The sequence below is a fragment of the Anticarsia gemmatalis genome, chromosome 11, assembly GCF_050436995.1.
Source record: "Anticarsia gemmatalis isolate Benzon Research Colony breed Stoneville strain chromosome 11, ilAntGemm2 primary, whole genome shotgun sequence".
In the NCBI taxonomy this organism is placed as follows: Eukaryota; Metazoa; Arthropoda; class Insecta; order Lepidoptera; family Erebidae; genus Anticarsia; species Anticarsia gemmatalis.
Genome location: NC_134755.1, coordinates 11567907 through 11586595, shown reverse-complemented (window position 1 = coordinate 11586595; position 18689 = coordinate 11567907). Strand labels below are relative to the sequence as shown.

General features: G+C 35.0%; 2 protein-coding genes across 4 annotated transcripts; one reads left to right on the top strand and one right to left on the bottom strand.

Moving 5' to 3' along the window:
- Window positions 1-1461: 1461 nt before the first annotated feature.
- Window positions 1462-8289, bottom strand: LOC142976460 (F-box only protein 9). The gene is made up of 11 exons (XM_076119838.1): window positions 8133-8289; window positions 7050-7202; window positions 6615-6758; window positions 5969-6113; window positions 5229-5377; window positions 4702-4865; window positions 4078-4272; window positions 3583-3718; window positions 3180-3290; window positions 2477-2678; window positions 1462-2085 (listed from the first exon to the last, which is right to left on the bottom strand). Exons 1-10 carry the CDS (start codon window positions 8133-8135, stop codon window positions 2481-2483), a joined length of 1398 nt encoding a protein of 465 aa, XP_075975953.1. The 5' UTR covers window positions 8136-8289; the 3' UTR covers window positions 1462-2085; window positions 2477-2480.
- Window positions 8290-10404: 2115 nt separating this feature from the next.
- AP-1sigma (AP-1 complex subunit sigma-2) lies at window positions 10405-18668 on the top strand. 3 transcript variants are annotated; one of them, XM_076120269.1, is made up of 5 exons: window positions 10405-10586; window positions 10768-10946; window positions 11674-11782; window positions 12395-12532; window positions 17432-18668. In XM_076120269.1, exons 1-5 carry the CDS (start codon window positions 10584-10586, stop codon window positions 17474-17476), a joined length of 474 nt encoding a protein of 157 aa, XP_075976384.1. In that variant the 5' UTR covers window positions 10405-10583; the 3' UTR covers window positions 17477-18668. The 3 variants fall into 3 exon arrangements, with proteins under 3 accessions (XP_075976384.1, XP_075976385.1, XP_075976386.1); XM_076120270.1 differs by lacking the exon at window positions 17432-18668 and adding an exon at window positions 16123-17414; XM_076120271.1 differs by lacking the exon at window positions 17432-18668 and adding an exon at window positions 14674-16116.
- Window positions 18669-18689: the final 21 nt, after the last annotated feature.

Here is an 18689-nt window from a genome sequence, read left to right as displayed (position 1 = left end):
ATGTTCCCGGATTAATTGATGTAGATGCTGCACGGCTACAACTTTTCATTGACACGTATACAGTCGGCGATTTGAATGAGAAATTCCACCGGCAAAATGTTAAAAAATTCGACGCAAGTAATTTACCTCCTTGTAACTCTGAATTGCTTCAACCATTTCGACGAGCAAATTATATTGTGGGTGGCTGGAGTAATGCTCATATAAAGCGTCCTAGCATTTTAAGCCCAGCAAATAAAGGGTGGGTTCTAAAGGATAACCATTATCATTTTAAGTGGTTTGATGGTGACCAATTGCCAAGTTTCTCAAGCGAATCACTTGAAAACGAATTAGGTATTTTTTTTTAACTATAAATTATTTCAATATACCTACTTGTACCTGTTTTCAACATCATTACCTACATTTTTTTTACAGAGAATTCAACTAACAATGAAGACGATGGTGGAGATGATTTAAATATTCAATTTGATGAGGGAAGTAAGAGCTCAGATAATGATGATGATGATGAATGACTACAATTTTTTTTTCATAATTTTTGTGAATAGTGTAAACCATATCTATTTTTAAAATAATTCCCAAAATAATGTTACTTATCTTCCTAAACATTCCAAGTACTTTTAATCTATACTAATATTATAAAGCTGAAGAGTTTGTTTGTTTGTTTGAACGCGCTAATCTCAGGAACTACTGGTCCGATTTAAAAAATTATTTCAGTGTTAGATAGCCCATTTATCGAGGAAGGCTTTAGGCTATATATCATCACGCTACGACCAATAGGAGCAGAGTACCAGTGAAAAATGTTACAAAAACGGGAAAAAATTTGACCCGTTCTCTCTGTGACGCAAGCGAAGTTGCGCGGGTCAGCTAGTCTATACTAATTTTATAAAGCTGAGAAGTTTGTTTGTTTGTGTGAACGCGCAAATCTCAAGAACTACTGGTGCGAATAAAAAAATATTTTACTGTTGGATAGCCTATTTATTGAGAAAAGCTATAAGCTATATATCATCACGCTACGACCAATAGGAGCAGAGTACCAGTGAAAAATGTTACATAACCCGTTTATGTAACATTTTGACCTATCTCTCTTAAGTGACGCAAGCAAAGATGCGCGGGTCAGTTAGTATTCAATAATTTTTCAATTTTTATTTTTTTAATTCAATTGTTTTTCATTTATGCGTATGAATAATGCTCTTACTCTCGCACTCATAGGGAAAGTTTAATGGCGTCTAGGGGACAGAAGGGCCCTGCGGAATGGTCTGTCCGCATACAGGGGGTCTTAAAATTGTACCTTTAATAACATATATAAAATTTAGGCTTGCTACTATGACGTAGTTGACCTCATTTTTTAACAACATTTAAGGCGTCTGGCAGAAGTAATGGCCCCGGGAAACGGTCTGGCAATAGTCAATTTTAATTCTACATAATATCATTAATAACATATCTGAAAACCAACTTTGCTACTATAACGTAGGTTGGGTCGTTTTTTACGCACCTTCACTCCGCACTACCTCAGAAACGGCCCCGCTTTCAAGGTAGTGGATGTGCATACCTCTTAACAGACCCTTTATACTAACAGTCCTCAAAGTTTCAGCTTTGCTAAAATGACGTAGGTCTGGCAGCTCTGGGATCTTGGTCCATTAAGTCCTATAATATTATAATGTAACGGGTCTTAATCGCGATTGAAAATTAAAGGTTAGAATACCTTATATGTTCGAGCTGACTGTCAGCTCGTGACCACGGTCGTTGTAATGCGATCGAAACGTCGGGTGAACATATAAGGTATTCTAACCTTTAATTTTCAATCGCGATTAAGACCCGTTACATTATAATATTATGTGTACAAGTCGCGACAGTTTAAAATCGTTAAAAAGGGTTAACTCCTGCCTAATTCTCATATTGTATAGTAACTTAACTACGCTACAAGTATAAGAAAGCGAAGTCCAACTCATGTCTACTCTCTATGTCAGTCTCTCTCGCTCCCGAGGTAAGAGTTCACTTACGAGTTAGATAGAACAAGCTATAATGATCGTTCACAAGCACTTGCGACTCATTCGGGATTGGCACCTGTCGGCAGTCAGTCAATTTCCTCTGTGGACAACAAACATTACTGTATTGTAGACTTTCCCAGGCGTATTATTAGAAAACATTTAAAATAAACCTTTATTTTCCTACTACTCAATTTTAGGCTGCAAAACTAACAGGTAAAAACACGTACGTGCACGTATACGTTTTTGATGCGTATCCAATTAATTCATAGAAAAGATATCGCTGCGATCAGTTCATTGAAATGTTAAATTGCAAACAGAAAACGCACATTTTTTATGTGTAGGAAGGGGGAGTGTCAGTAAAAGCTTACGTTCAAGTTTGTAGGAACTATGTTCCTGATCTGAAAAACACAACCCTAAATGTAACTTTTTTATGAACTATTAAGGGATAAAATCTCATATTAGGTAAGCAACAGTACGTGTTCCCGTCTCACCTAGCTAAGTGTAGGCGGTGGTGGGCGCGAGCGGCGCGGCGGTGTCGGCCGTGTAGGCGCGCACGCGGCTGAAGGCGAAGGGCGGGAACTTGGCGGGCGACAGCTCGAACTGCGTCCACTGGTCGCGCCGCGTGCTCACGGAGTAGCGCCGCCAGCTCAGCTGGAAGTTGCGCCGAGACCGCACGTTGCGCAGCTCGAACTCCTGGGAACATAGTCATTATGTCATTCATGACATATGTAAGGATACGGGAATTAACGCAAACACGCATTTTACCTTAAAATGCCTAAAGTATCGGCGCAGGTTGCACTCGCAGGCATTTTAAGGTAAAATACGTGTTCGCGTTAATTCCCGTATCCTATTATATATTAAACATGCAACGCGAGAGTTTAAAAGTCATGATTCATGACATCATTTACCGGCTCAACTGTAACTTGATTACATATCTCAAGGTTTATACGCCGCCGATGACAACTTAAAGTTGTCAAGAATGTCAAGTAATAGACCAGAAAGAAGTGCTGAGCCGTGGTTGGCATTTGATATTGGCGATCGTTTTTTTTTTAACATAAACTCGACAACATGCGAAATGACACGATAATCGTCGAAATAAGTATGCAAACACAGAAGTTAAGTGTTGAGTGAAAAATTAACTACCAATAGGACTTCGTTGTAAAATGACCCTTAGTACATAATAATAGGGCTCACCATATGGAAGGTCTGTTCATGGTGCTCGACCTCCTTGCGGCGCGCGCGGAACCTCGCCGACGTCTGCGTGGACTTCTTCTCGGCGTTCGTCTTTTTAATCACAACCACTACCTGTACATAATACACAATATATACCAATTTGATCCTTACGTACCTAGGTTTAAGACAAATTTTATATTTGGATTTTCGCTTTCTTTACTTATCTTGTAAATCAATTGTAAATGTGTACCTATGTTTCTTAACTCTTACTCTACTCTACTACTTATTTGCAAAAAAAAACTTCTTTGAAATACAATAAATCTATACAGACCACATTCAAGAGGTCAGATTCTGCTAAGGTTATTCAACAAAAGAATATGCTACAAACAGATTAAGGTGATTTCATAAATTTGTAACAAATTACCTTATCTCCAATAAGCCTGTAATGTCCGGACATGATGCCGAGGCCGGGCTTGGTGTGGCGATACTTGAGGTGTCCCACGCTCGCCGCCGGCTCCTCCGCCGTCGTCCACATCAGCACCAGACCCTCCGGGAAGAACCTGCGTACAAATTATAGGAAACTGAATATAGGTGTGGAATATACAATACTTGATGATGACGGAGGGAGCGAGACTGTGTCTACAAATAGTGTAATTCAACGGCTACATATTTAAAATATTGTAGTCCCATAGAACAAAAGGTTTTAGTGATTGGATTTTTTAATAACTTAACTGTAGTAAACATTTTAATCTTATGCTTGTTTCTTTGTGTTTGCACCTGTCACATGTGCATGCTTTAAAGCGTATACTATACGAGTGTATATGCAACAAGAATATTCCTTATAGGGATAGATTGTAACCTACTTTTAATATCGTTATAATGACGTAATACGTTTGGAAATTAGGTTATGTGTACTAACCTGAGGTAACGGTAGTAGTCAATGAGGTACCAGGGCCGGTAGAACTGGTCCTGGAAGGAGTTCTCCCCGTGGCGGATGTACGTGGTCTTGCTGATGTAGCAGCCGTGCAGCTGCAGGCGCGGCCGCTCCACGAACATGTGGCGCCACGACACGAACCCGCCCGCGCGCGGCGTGCCGCACTCGATACCCCACGTCCTGGACAACATTATATTGCTATAGTCTATGGTGCCATTACAAAGACTCTAATTTATATTTTTTTATTATTAAGGTATCTTTATATCACCAATCCTCCCTTGCCAAACAGTGGGACAATAATGGGATTATTTTTCTGTATTGTGTTGAATACTAATATCATCAATAAAATTAAAAGTCCAGTAATTATTTTTTACTGCACTAAATATTAAGTAATTCTTAAGTTTATCAAACCCTGATTTGTCCAATTATTCTGCTTACATCAAGCTAGAAACCTCATGCATATTATATTATGATTTTTGTGTCTTTTTTTATCTCTCACATAGAAATGACTACAGCTAGTTAGGCAACATAAAAGTAATAAGTAGACATGACAAATATGTTACAGATATAACATAAAATAATACAAATAACTTTAAACGAGGTACTGACTTGACACACAAGGACCTCCATATGTCGGGCTCGCGCGCCATGACATAAAGGCCGCGGCACACGGCCGCCACGCGCTCCAGCGCCGCGGCGTCCAGCTCGGCGCTCACCACCCAGCGCAGGATCACCAGCACCACCTCGTACGGCAGCCACGAGATGTGGGCGCCCTGGGCACAAACAATTGACTGTGACTTGCCATCATTCAACATTCTAGGCTTGCATTAATAGACTGGTATCTGGTAGTTTATTAATCCTGACCTACATTTGCATTAAATATGCCTATGCTTTGCCTGTACCAATTGTCCATACAGCAGTAAAGATATTAGAAACAGGGGAGTTAAAAGTCGACGAGACGTAATGTGTTACAACGATCCATGTAAAATAATGTCTAGATATTTTTTGAATTAGGAAAGGGCCTTTAAGGTCGCCATGTGGAGCTATTTTTATTGTTGTTTAATTTAATTCAATATCAAATACGATACTTCAGCATCAAATGTTTAACACTTAACATCAGACTGTATGAATGATACCTTGGGCGCGAACTCAGGCTCGCACAGCACTCCCTTCCTGGCCAGGATCCTCTGCAGGCGCGAGAGCAGGTCCTCGCCTTCTATAGCGTCTTCATCATCGCTCGGGTGAGCGTTGTCCACGCGGACTACCTCCTCCGTCTCCGACTCCTCTGTCAGCAGCCAATTTAACAATACTTTATTACTTGGAAAAAATTCAACTATTGTAAAATACCATACATAAATTGTGTGTGCAATATACATAAATTACTTCGTAACATTTTTTTTATGAAATTAAAGCAAGATTAGATTTTCATATCTATATAAAAAAGAAACATGAATCTCAATTGCAGTCAAATCAGAAAAGAAAGGATAAAGATCAGTTTCACAGCTTATGGATAAGTATTGGATTCCCTAACCAGCAAATTAAGTGAGAGCAAATTTACAAAAACAACAGTCAAAGGTCATATTGGGAAGTGGTGAAAACCAGCCAGTAAAAACCACCAGAGTGAACTATATTGTACCTAGTTTCTATTTAAAGTATTTCAAGAGAAATTCAACATTCTGAATTATTTAATGACTTATATTATTTTATACCCTCTAATTCATAAAAATATATGAAGTTACGAAAGGCTTATAAAGAGTTTTGTTTCTTTCACTCCTTCGCGAAATGAAAAAGAGAAAACATATTATAGTAGTTGTTTAACTAAAATAGGTTTATAGTGTGTTTATGAATAAGGGGGATACAGTTGAAGATAGTTTACCTTCCGGTGTGTCGGTGCGCAGTTCGTCATAGATGCGCGCCTCGACGTCGGGTAAAATCTGCATGGCGCGCTTGTAGTGCTGTATAGCTTCGTACAGCTTGCCGCTGCGCTCCAGCTCCACTGCGCTGAGGAATAGCTGCTTAGCCTACAACAAACAAACATTACTAGTTGAAGCTAATTAGCTAAAAGTCGAAGCTGGAATCTTTGACTTTGTGTAATTAAAGGCTATAAATAAAAAATATATGCAAGCTATTGGGTTTCTTTACACTAACACACAACTTACTTACAAAATTAATTTTTTTTTTTTTTTTTTTTTTTTTTTCTTTTTTAAAAAAGACAACTCCCGCACTAAGAATTGCTCTTGTGTCGCGGGGACTTTTACAAACATACAAACAACGGACACAAAGCACAACCAGACCCGAAACAATTATTTGTGGATCGCACAAATAATTGTCCCGTGTGGGAATCGAACCCACGACCTCCCGTTGCCGTGGTATCGGCGTGGCGACCTAAAGCAGTAAAGCTTGGTATAGGAGCTCATATGAGATTCAGTCAGAATAAGGTTCATACAGTATTCACATTTCAAAAATAGTTCTACTTCTTGACCTTCTAGCAAGAGGTCAAATCAGTAATAGCTTTACAGTACCTTATCCTCCTCACTGAGAGGTTGAGCAGGCTCAGGCTCTGGCTTGGCGACGGGAGGCGGCTCCCTGGTCGGCGTGGGCGTGGCCTCCAGCTCACGCTGCCACTGCTGACGGAATGCCGACAACTCGTCGTCGACTTCATTGCTCTGTAAAACAACACTTTATTAAACCACATAATATAACTTTATTTTCCTTGTTTCCCACTGCTAGGCAAAAATCCCCTTGATCCTTATAAAATACCCGATCTTGTGAAATCTCCTTTCTCCTCAAATAAATTTACAAAATGTTACAAAGAAAAATAAATTTAAAGTGTTCTGGAACTCCCTAAAAGAATAAATGAATTAAATCAAACCCCTTAACAATTGTTTTATTTCCAATAGGTGACTGATATTGTTAAGAAATGTGTTAGTGAAAAAATATTATAGAAGAGAACGAACCTGAGGTTGAGAGTCATCTCGCACATTCAAATTAGCAAGGTTACTGGCAACATCTTGCAACTGTGGCTGCACAAGAGAAGAAGAAGAAGAAGAGTCTTCCTGTTCCTCTCCCTCACACTCACCACCTGCACCACCAGGAGCAGCACCTGAAGCCTAAAACAAAACAACCTCTATATAACACTCACCGCTTAATGTTTTTTTTTCAAATATTGCACAATGTTATGAAATTTCCAGCATATGGCTGGAAATTTCATACTTCAGCTCTGTTTTTGGATACCTATATTTTAGGTTAATGCAAAAAAAAAATCTTTTGAGTCTAATTCGATACTTAGCAAGTTGTGTAATACATGAATTTAAGTTTTCTGGGTCATCGCTTGTCTTATCATGTTTATAATAAGGTCAAACCAAAAAAGGACTGATATTATTTATGTAATATTGATTTAAATAATATTTTCGCTTTAACAAAATTTAAGAATTGTTGGCCTATTAGGCACAGTCGTAATAGTTGCTGCCACACTGTAACTGTTGTCTGAAGGTTGCGGGTTCAATTCTCAAATGGACCAAATACAGAAGTAATCTTTAAAAAGCAATTTTTACCTGGGGTGTAATTTGTGTCAATATATATGATTATAATATTAGTATAGATAGGTGGTAATCAAAACAAAACAAGGGGGTTTTAAAATCAGGAATTAGATTTCTCTATGGTAACTTCCAAAGTTTGCATTATTAGAGCTACTTGTTATGTGTACATTATATACAATAAATTTAAAGTATACTCTTTTAGATTTCTTGTCAGATTTCCACAAATTTAGATCAATATACAATTGATATTTCATAAAAATGTCAAGGTTAGTCTGAAGGATGAAATTATGACGGAATACCCTAGTTTTGTCTATAAAACATAACATATCGTATATTATAACAAGTAAAGGATAAAAACCGACATCTTACAAACCATAACAACAGATTTTTCAGTAAAAACTTAACGTAAATTCCTTCTATTTATAAATAGTCGTCATATAGTATGTGAACATATTTCTCCAAATGCCGCTATAAATATTCGCGGAGTAAACAATGTCTTACCATTTTCTTATCAAACACACGGGTCGAGATTTGTGCAAACTACAAAAAATACCTAAGAAACCCCGAGACCGCGATATTTATTGAGAGAAATACAAGATTTTAAGTTTCATATTATCAAGAATTGAAAATATTGCAATCAATCGGACGTTCCAGCACTTCATATTGTATTATTTTGACAGCTGACTGATTACTGATTACCATAATAAAAATAGACTCACTATTCACACAATCGGGCTATCAGTGCATTCATTAAATTTCAGATTAATAGTAATAAGAATTCCAATAAATATTTCTTAACATGTAAATGGAATTAAATTAAATAATGCAAAATAAACGCTGTAAGCATGCATGTCTCAAAAATTGTTCTATGGGAACGGAACGCTTCTATCACTGATAGCCAATATAGCCAACATAATCCGATTTTATTAATTAAACGACGATTTATTAAACGGACCAACAAGTGTTATACGGGACACAAACAATTAGCTGAAAAATACCTAGCAAAAATATCTGGCTCTGGCTCAGGCTCTCTACAGCTCTGAATCTAATTTAACCAATAATAGGTAATAATTGTAGAAATACATACTAATAAATCGACTAAATTACTTTCATAATGTAACGGTACGGAATACCTTCTTTGAGGCAATGATCACTAGGTACCTCCTATAGTCTCTGTTACCTATGGGCTTTTGGGTGGCATTTATAAGACGCTACAATTTTGAACTGAATCATGGCCGCAACAATATATTTTTTCAATTTCCTTATTTTATTTTAAAATATTTAATTTCTTACCACTCACACGCGGCATATGCTCAACTGATTTTAAACTATGCAGAGCTTGCTCTACGGTGACCAGACAACTGATAAACGTGCTTATATTTTATAGATTTTACATAGATACTCGTGCTCATCACACACATTTTTGGCCCGAGTGCGATTTGAACCCACTACACGAGGAACGTACAGATATTGCGGCAAGGTAGCAATGTTAACCACTACGCCAAACCTCCAGTTAAATATAATTGATAGACTGCAGTAACCTTCATTAGGTACCGCTATCAGATACGCTGTGGTCAGACTTATTCCCGATTAAATAAAAAAAACATGTATAAACTTCATGATAGCAAATGTTTTGCTAGTTTTTAACAACTTGGTTTTGTATTACTCTATGATATCATGTCAAAATGCAACCATCAGACATTATTGAATATAGCACTTAAATCTGCGATTTGATAAATTAATTTTGTAAAAGATGACGAAGAAGAAAAGCATACTTGAAAATAGGTGCCCTGTTTTAAATCTCTGTTGTGGTTTTGCATCTTTGAGACTTGGTGCAGTTTTTATTTCATTTTATGGAGTTTTGCCAACTTTGGCGTGCCTTTTGCTAGCGACGCCAGTTGGAAGCAATATGTTACGATCACATGGATTGCCCACGTCCTATGCACCTGTGATACAATGTTTTTATGGTATTCTAAGCTTTGCGGCGTTTTTATGTCATATCATTTTATTATTTGGCGTTATTACGGGTTCATCTAGATTTATAGCAATTTCTCTCGGCATAATGGTATTTTACATACCCGGAAGTGTGATAGCAACCTTTATTGTCGCTATAGAAGCTTTAAGAAGCAACCACATAGCTTTTGGTGTATTTTATTTAAATTTCGGGTTTCTACATGCTTTAATATCATTTTATTTTTGGATTGTAGTTAAAAGCATGCTCTTTGTTAAAAACAAAAACGATAATGTGGTCAATATTAATATACTCATTGTATAAACCTTAATAAGAGATAAGTCTCAGTATAACAGTTAGCAACGAGAAGATAATGATTTACAAGTTAATACATTTCCAGACTCGGATAATTTTACATTTTATTATACCTTTTGCACATTGTAAAACGTGTTTTAATGAAAGCATTATTTACCTTAGTATTCAAAACATTTATTTGATATACGATTAGCATAGAACTACTCGTCCTGCAAATGAGACACTGGTACCCAGCGTCGATGGCTCAGAAGTACCTACCTATAGCTTCTTTTTTTTTTCTGAAATATTGAATAACTACCTAACTGAAGTTGGAGCGTTACGTCTTAACTTATTTCCGGTGAGCTTATACTGCTCTGGAATCCTATGTGAATTAGAAACCAGAAGGAGCCTGTGCTTGACTGATCTTAAATATTTGGATATATTTCGTAAAAATCGCCTAAGAATTAATTGTCCTTATCTTAATATACAACACTAGCTGAAGTACCTGAATGACGTCATGAACTTGATTTGACAGATGAATTGAGTATGTCGTCACGTCAGCTTATAATTTTTGTGTGTTAGTTATTTTTCTAATTCTCTTTATCACAAAATGTAATGAAGTTATAATTAAATACAAACCTTTCAATTGAAACATTCCATTTACCTGTACCCTGTGCTATTTACTGTAATAGGCGTAAGCAGCAAATATGGTAAGTACTTTTTGGCAATAGGTTCTTTTTATATTATTTTAAATACCAATTATTCTCGTACAAGCCATACCGTATAGTCAGTTTGATATTAATATTGCTAACAACGCGTCATTAACGTAGCTATCCTAAAATATAATTCCTAACCATCTTACGATTCATAATCTTTTATCTTGTTTTACAGATGCAATTCATGTTATTATTCAGCCGGCAAGGCAAGCTAAGGCTGCAGAAATGGTACGTTGCTCACCCAGACAAGCTAAAGAAGAAGATTACGAGAGAATTAATCACAACAGTCCTAGCAAGGAAACCTAAAATGTGTTCGTTTTTGGAGTGGAAAGATGTCAAAATTGTATACAAAAGGTTAGTTAAACAAGTTGCAGGTATTTTTATCAACGAGTGTATGAGTCAAATGATAAGGATATAGGTCTAAAACATTCTTACTTTATATACTACCATATTCTGATCACTTTAAACAGACACTACTAGCTATACTATTCACTTCCTGCTTGGGTCAATATATTATATTGCATGATTATAAGTCACTCTAAAATTTTCAACTAAAGTTACATAGGATATGTACAGGACAGTAATGGAAGCTAGTAGATTCTCTTCATGCTTATAATAAATAGTTAGTTTATTAGTAATTTATCCTCTTTTACATAGTGACAAATATAACACACTTTTCCTGCCCCATGATTTCCTTAATTGTAATAATGTATGACATCTGATATAAAGTAATGGGTTAATTTACCTTATTAATGCAATATAAGTGAAGCTTTTATTGTTCTATACTAAATTCCAATTAATAAACAGTATTTAATCTCAGTCTCCAACCCCACTTAGCCTCCTTAAACAGAAGAAAAACATTTTTTATTGCATCAGTCACTATGTACCAATCAAAACAATGTATCAGGTACACTTGAACTTTTTTCAGCAATGTCTATTGATTCATAATAATTTGAACATTAGAATCACTACACAAAGTATTGCCAAAACATTTTTAAAAATGTTTTTTTTTTCTTTTAGAGCAATATTTCCAGCCAGTATGTAGAGCATATACCAAATTTAAAATATCATTTTTGTACAGGTATGCATCACTATACTTCTGCTGTGCGATGGAGCAGGAGGACAATGAGCTGCTGACTCTTGAGCTGATTCACCGCTATGTGGAACTCCTCGACAAGTACTTTGGAAGTGTAAGTAACATTAAAGAAATACAGAAAAGTTGCCCGTGCCAAGGCTCTCTACTGACCTCAAAAAAGAAAAAAGTTATTTGGTTTCTTTCTAGCATGAATATAGCCAGTCATATGTAATGGGTGGGAAGTCTATTGCCATGTACTGAGCATGTTGGCAAACTTAGCTCCTACTATTATTTAAGTATATTTAACCTCACCCAGAAATTGGAGCTACAATACACAATCGCTCAGACCACAGTCGCACTCAGAAATCTTTCAAATAATTTTAATATTTTTTTCTAGTTTATTGTGTATTTAGCCTTGATCTAGTTGTTTGTTCACTACACAAACAATGTTCTTGAGATTAGTTTTGGGTTGGATTTATTATAGTAAAGGTGTATGACCTTTTATGGTTGACATGATTGACTATTTACACATAAATTTATGTGATTTGACCTCATTTTGTAATAAAAATTCTTAATAAGCCTTCTCATTCTTCTCATACTTCTAATAGCTAGCAGTGCATCCAAGTGTTTGAAATTTTATATTCATAGATCTTTAAATCATTGTGGTTTCTAATCTATTATTGATATTAGTTTATTCTTAACTAATGGTATCACTCTATAATTCCAGGTATGTGAACTGGACATAATCTTCAACTTTGAGAAGGCATACTTCATCCTGGACGAGCTGGTCCTGGGCGGAGAGCTGCAGGAGACCAGCAAGAAGAATGTGCTGAAAGCCATCGCTGCACAGGATCTGCTGCAAGAGGTCAGTAGCCAGGATAATGAGCTTGTCTAATATCATACTAGGATCTAAAGGTTATAGGGCACATGTTCTGATATAAAAAAAATATTGTTCAATGCTGCTGTGAGAAAGGGATAGCACTATAGACTTTGTATAGCTCTATCCTTTTCTGATTTTGACATTTGGACAGCTTTTATAAGTCAGAGTATGGCCCTAGGCTGTGGGACAATCCAGATCTGTTATTATTAGATGTTAAAATGACAAAACAAGCCATTAATTATTTGGATAAAAAACAAAGATTTAGTGTTCCCCATTGTAAAATCTTTGCAGGCTGGTTAAAATAGCGATAATAAGTAAAAAATCACAATTTTGTGCTCTCTTTAAATTATATTGTAACAAGATTGTCTGGATTGTTCTATAACAGCCTGCAAAAAACCATAAAGAGCTAATATCATTATATCCTGAATACCATGATCAATATTACTGCCAGAGACCAAAATATTTATAATAAATAAATTATTTAATATGACAACACAGTAGACAGGGCCGTATTCAGGAATGTCATGTGGGTGCAAATTTATTATTATAATATAATGCAATAATATAAGTTAGTTGTGAAGTTTGAACAATTTGGAGTTGTGCTAGGTCTTTTAGGTTTTTTAAATTTAATAGTTTTCATAGAAATGAAGGATTTATATTAATTATTAATGAAACTATTTCTGTAGTTCCTGCGACAGGCTGGTGTCTTGTTCCTTTTGAATTGTTAGATACTAACGATAAAATATGTGGGTTTGCTTTGTCGGTGTGAGAACGCGTAAGTTATATTTTTTAAGTAACTTGAAAAAGATTTTGCCTAAATTCCAATTTTATTGTACAAACGATGTATAGACATTACATAAAGTAATTTTGCTTTTCAGACAATTTTCTTTTCAATATATAAATCAATAAAACACAGTGTTCAAAATTGTTTTACGTATTTGATAACCAGAGTTTCCAGAGATAGTTTTACTAGTTTCTATCACAAAGGCTGGGCGTTCTAACACCGACATTTTTTTGTGGGAAATTACTATTTTGGTCTTGTACAAAATAATGCATAGTAACACTTGTTATGTTTGCTGAAAACTGCCGTAAGCAATAAACAGATCTAGTCTCAATTCTCGATGTTTTATAGATGTAATGTATCAAAGATATTATAATATTAGGTATATAAAGTGGACCAGTTATTAGGACAGTGGCCTCGGTAGTGCCTTTTCATTGTGTATTAGATATTGTATCACTTGTACGCGAGTAGGAGCACCGCCTATAGTTAAATTGAAAAGCACTAACGTCTGACACATATCAGATTATTACAATACTTGTTACTTCACAGTATTAATAAATTATGTATTTATTTTATGACCATTTAAATAAACAACGATATAAAATGTTTTAGTAAAAAATCTATTAATGTGAATTGTAAACAATTGTCAGTTTTTAGCCGTTTCTTCTCGCAAGCTTTTATGAAACGTGGTAGATAAAAAATGGTATGACGATTTCAAACACTTGTATATAGTTTATGAAATAAAACATTTTTGATTTTATATTGGTCATAATATAAATACATTTTTGTAATTTCTATTCTACATATCACAGAAATACTCAGTGTTAGAAAATATATTTTGAATCTATAACGTCTCCGATCTATCGTAGAGAATCTGTTGTTAGGCGACTACTCTACTGTCAGGCAAGCTAATAATATAAGGAAAAACAAATATTTATTAGAGAATATATTAGTGCATATCAATGCTATATTTAGATGTCTTATAGACAAGTCAATTTATATAATATTGTATATTTAAATATAGTTCGTATAAATCTTTATGTTAAGTAATACTATACTATATCTTCTATAGCACACTCTAAGATTGAATTACACATGCAAACCTAACTGACTAATAATAGGGTGAGATTACCGACTATTGACGAGATTTTTAATGCCCAACTTTTTGAGTGTTACATGTATAAAAAATATTTACAAACAAAACAATGAAATGAAGTTAATATAATGTTGAACTCGTCAACGGTGGGTAATGGCGCTACAATCTGCTTAAAGTTCTCCTCTACATTGCACTCTGCTAATTTGATCGTTTGTTTTGGTGTGATATGCATGCATTGGTGGCGGTCAGGACCTGAACGATGGATTGTTACACTGATGTGTCGCACAACTTGGACAGTCAAACGAATAAGCTATACTCTCTGTATGTTCTTAGTGCCTTTACTGCATGCGCTTCTATATACTTTCATAATCTATGCATATTTATGTTGACTTTCCGTTCAACGAGCTTAGAATTTTAGTTGCAATTCTTTGCAATACTCGCATGGCGTTTCAAAACGATCTAGCCTCATGATCACACACACTCAGCATATGAATACATTTAAGATATCTCAAATAATTCATATATAATCTCTAATATAGATATTTTCATGCGATATTATGTACTTTTAGTTAGTAGGGAAAGGCGTCATTATAGTTATAAATAGTTTATCTGTATATCGTTGCTTCGTATATGTGTAGTTAAAGATAACATTCAATTGTATCGGGACACTGCTTTACTCGTTCTTGTAAATGTGAGCCAGCATGAGTAACATATTGTATTGCTCAATCATTTCATTGAGTCATTCATCGGTCATTAGTTGTTCCATGAGATCAGGGTAAGCCTGTAGTGTTGTATATTATGATTGTTCTGTAAAACAGTGTCCTCAGTGGTAATGGTCTGGCTGTTTGTGCATTACTGTAATGGGTTGTCGAAATACATTATATAAACAAATTAATCTGTTTTCTTGCATGTACCGATTCCTGTACCTTGCTTCCGTGGCATGAGTTGATTATTACTGGTTATCAAGGGGTTGTCCATTTTTAATAGCTCTCTTGCAGTGGATGTTTATTATTCGTTGTTGTCATTTGTGCTGTTCCAATATTGTTTCATTTTACGGTTTAAGGTTATATTTTGCAAGGTGAATCACTTTATTTTATATTGTCGGTGGCATGGGGGGCAAAAATGTTTGAAAACGTAATTTATATCTAACGCATAGCTTTTTTTTTAATGTAGAATGGCAACCCTGGGTAAAAGTGTGCTCAGATTGAAATATACTAATTAACATAACTCATGGCACGGTGTTCCCTTCGTCCGATGTGGTGTCGTCCGGGATATGTTCTCGAAAGCTATCTAACGCTTTCCTTTGGTGTGGACTAGCAATACAATAATTAACAGCATGATTATATTTGCAAAGCATTAACATTATAACTATTTAACTAATCAAAGTAAAACAAATAAAAATAAATATTTCAAGAGCTTTAGAAAGATATTATAGAACTTCATTCAAGTCTTTTACGAAACACACAAGATATAAGCACTCTTTATTACTAAAAAATGCACCACATTAAAGTTCGGCCCTGTATGAAATGTTATAGTATAGTTGGGTTGGAACTGGTATAAGGTATAGTTTAGCGAAGTACGAACATTGACGTGAGGTGATAATGAAGTAACTTGACGAAGGCATGATGGTTCACAAAGTGCGAGTCACATTACCAAGCATTTAGCTTAGCTGCATGTTTACGGCGTGGATTGTGTTAGGACGAGACAGTGGACGCGGCGCTCCGGGAGGTGGGCCTGCTCTGAAGGCGGGCGGCGCCCCCAGCACGCGCCGACGACCACAACAAGCTTCCACAGTGGGAAAGGACACTCGCGCCTCAATATTATCTCACTATCTCCCATATCAAATAAAATTATTATGCCATATATTTTTACTAAAATGTACATACGTAAAATTTCAAACTAATGTAAATTAATCAGGTCTTGTAAATAAGTTTTTAAATATTGACATAGTGGTTGTGTCCCTTCAAAAATGAGACGGAAATTAGGTTTTTTGTATTATTTACATTCCGATTTGATATATTTAGGTAAGTATCACTAACGTTCATACAAAATGTTCAGATCTACCAAAGTAAAGACTACTATCATTATTAATTATTATTATATTCACTCTTATGTGTGAATATTGTTCAAGTCATAAACACGAATATTATTAGTTTGTTTATTATTTCACAAATGTATTTTATTTTGTTTTGTTTGAATGTGTTCAAGTTTATAATTTGTTGAAACAAATTGACGAATTATTATTATTAGATTGATTTTATTATTTAATTTTATTATTTCATTAAGTATTTTAAAGAATTTATTAGAAATTGTGTTTTTAGAACTAAAGCGCTAGATAGTTTTGTTTGGAGAATAAATTAATGTCGAGGTTATATAAATATTTTAACCACATCTACATAAATGTTTGGAAAAATGGAACTCAAGTAATTTTCTTATCTGTTCCAATTTTACTCTTAAAAGTATTACAGTAGCGAATTAATTTTATCTTCTCTTAACTTTATATGAGTTTTCTTCCGAATTATTAAATTTATTTTAAAGTATTATTAAGAACGAATATTTGTTTTTGGAAATGAATGACTTCTATTGTGCACGAAATTTATAATAATGTGTAATGTGATACATGAATTGATGAGATATCGTGAGCATTTATTTTAGATAGCGTGTACATTATTGTGACGCATATAATATAATTAATATATCACTAATCAAGGAGTTCTGTGCAATAAAATGTGTTTTATCTTCAATTTGATAATGTCTCGTGTTGATACATGTATCTATGTGATAAAATAACATATTTCTAATAAATATATTTTACATGTTTACTATTTTTACTTTTTATACCTTTGCTCATTTAAGTCAGAGATACATTTTTTTAAAACTAAAGTATACTTAAAAAGTATTTTTTTAAATTTGTTTATATGATATTAATTAGAAATAAACCGAAAAGCGATTGCTCGGTCTAACGCGGCCACGAGCGACACTGGCTCAGTGATAACCCTTGTTGCAGGAGGAGACTCCGCAGGGCTTCTTCGAGGACCACGGGCTCGGCTAACTGGCGCGCCTTCACACCAACACGCAACGTGCCCCACACCTCGCCGGAAACATCATGTATTTTGATATTAGATTATAGTTAACTTGATATTGTCATTGTATCCATAGTTGCGTTGTACGTTGTTCAAATATATCCAGTACAGAGTATAGATTTGTTGCGAATTGTACTTTCAAATAAATCTGCCTTTTTTTAGTTTGGGAAATGTCTCTTAACACAATAGGGGCTTCGCTAAAATCAATTTCGAAAGACAACTTTACTATATCAATGTTAGTACACCATGTAATCATATTATAATGTTATTTACTTTAGCGAAGCCTGCATTGTCCAAGTATTATTCATTTATTTCTACACTATTAGTCAGTAGTATTATTTAATAAGTAGCTATTTTTTTAAATCATTGCACATACAATATGATTGTGTTACGGCAGCTGTTTTGTACTTACTTAGTTATAAGTCACAAGGCTTAGTTCTATATATAAACCTTATATACTACATACGTACATGAGAGCTGTATTATGTAAAATGTGTTAAACACTCGCTCTTTGCCGAGTGATCAATAAGTTTGTGCCAAATGAAGCATATTACTTAATATTTACACAAGTTAGGAATTCGCTTTTGTCCGTATTGAATATTCTGTTCTGATTCCAGTAGAGCGATTCTCTACCACTACTACCGGCTTTCGAGAAATTTTGTATGAAAATCTAACCAGCGCCTCTAGCCGACGTAGTATAAACTATTTTGGCAGTACATCTTAAACGTCAAACTCTCGATACTCGATAGTACTGACTGTAGAGAATCGTGCTATAGTTTTATTCCATTGAACTGCCCATGGTACATCTGATTCTAGTTAGAACAACTGTTTAACATCTCGTTTTGCCTTCGTATTACATACGAAAATAAGTACTATTATATAGATCGATGTATCATGTTTAGTTTATTAAAGTTCTATCCTTCAAAGTGTACTTTCTTCTATTGTCGAAAAACGTAATATTATATTAAATGTATAACAGCCGTATCAGGCCTACGTATAACTTATCATAGCTTAGTGTTGATGATCCGGCACTTAATAGCGATCAGAAGACTGTTCACTCAAATTCCTTTATACATTTCTACATTTCTAATGTTTACAGTGTTTGCACTAAGGAACTACGACAAATATCTCATATCACTTCATATCTACATTATATCAGAGAGGCCTAACAAATACCATTTT

Coding starts and splice junctions, on each gene's coding strand:
- LOC142976460 (XM_076119838.1), bottom strand. Junction 6,759..7,049: donor GAGATGACTCTCAACCTCAG/GTTCGTTCTCTT, acceptor GTTGTTTTACAG/AGCAATGAAGTCGACGACGA. Junction 3,719..4,077: donor GACTACTACCGTTACCTCAG/GTTAGTACACAT, acceptor ATTTGTACGCAG/GTTCTTCCCGGAGGGTCTGG.
- AP-1sigma (XM_076120269.1), top strand. Junction 11,783..12,394: donor TCGACAAGTACTTTGGAAGT/GTAAGTAACATT, acceptor CTATAATTCCAG/GTATGTGAACTGGACATAAT. Junction 12,533..17,431: donor CACAGGATCTGCTGCAAGAG/GTCAGTAGCCAG, acceptor CCCTTGTTGCAG/GAGGAGACTCCGCAGGGCTT.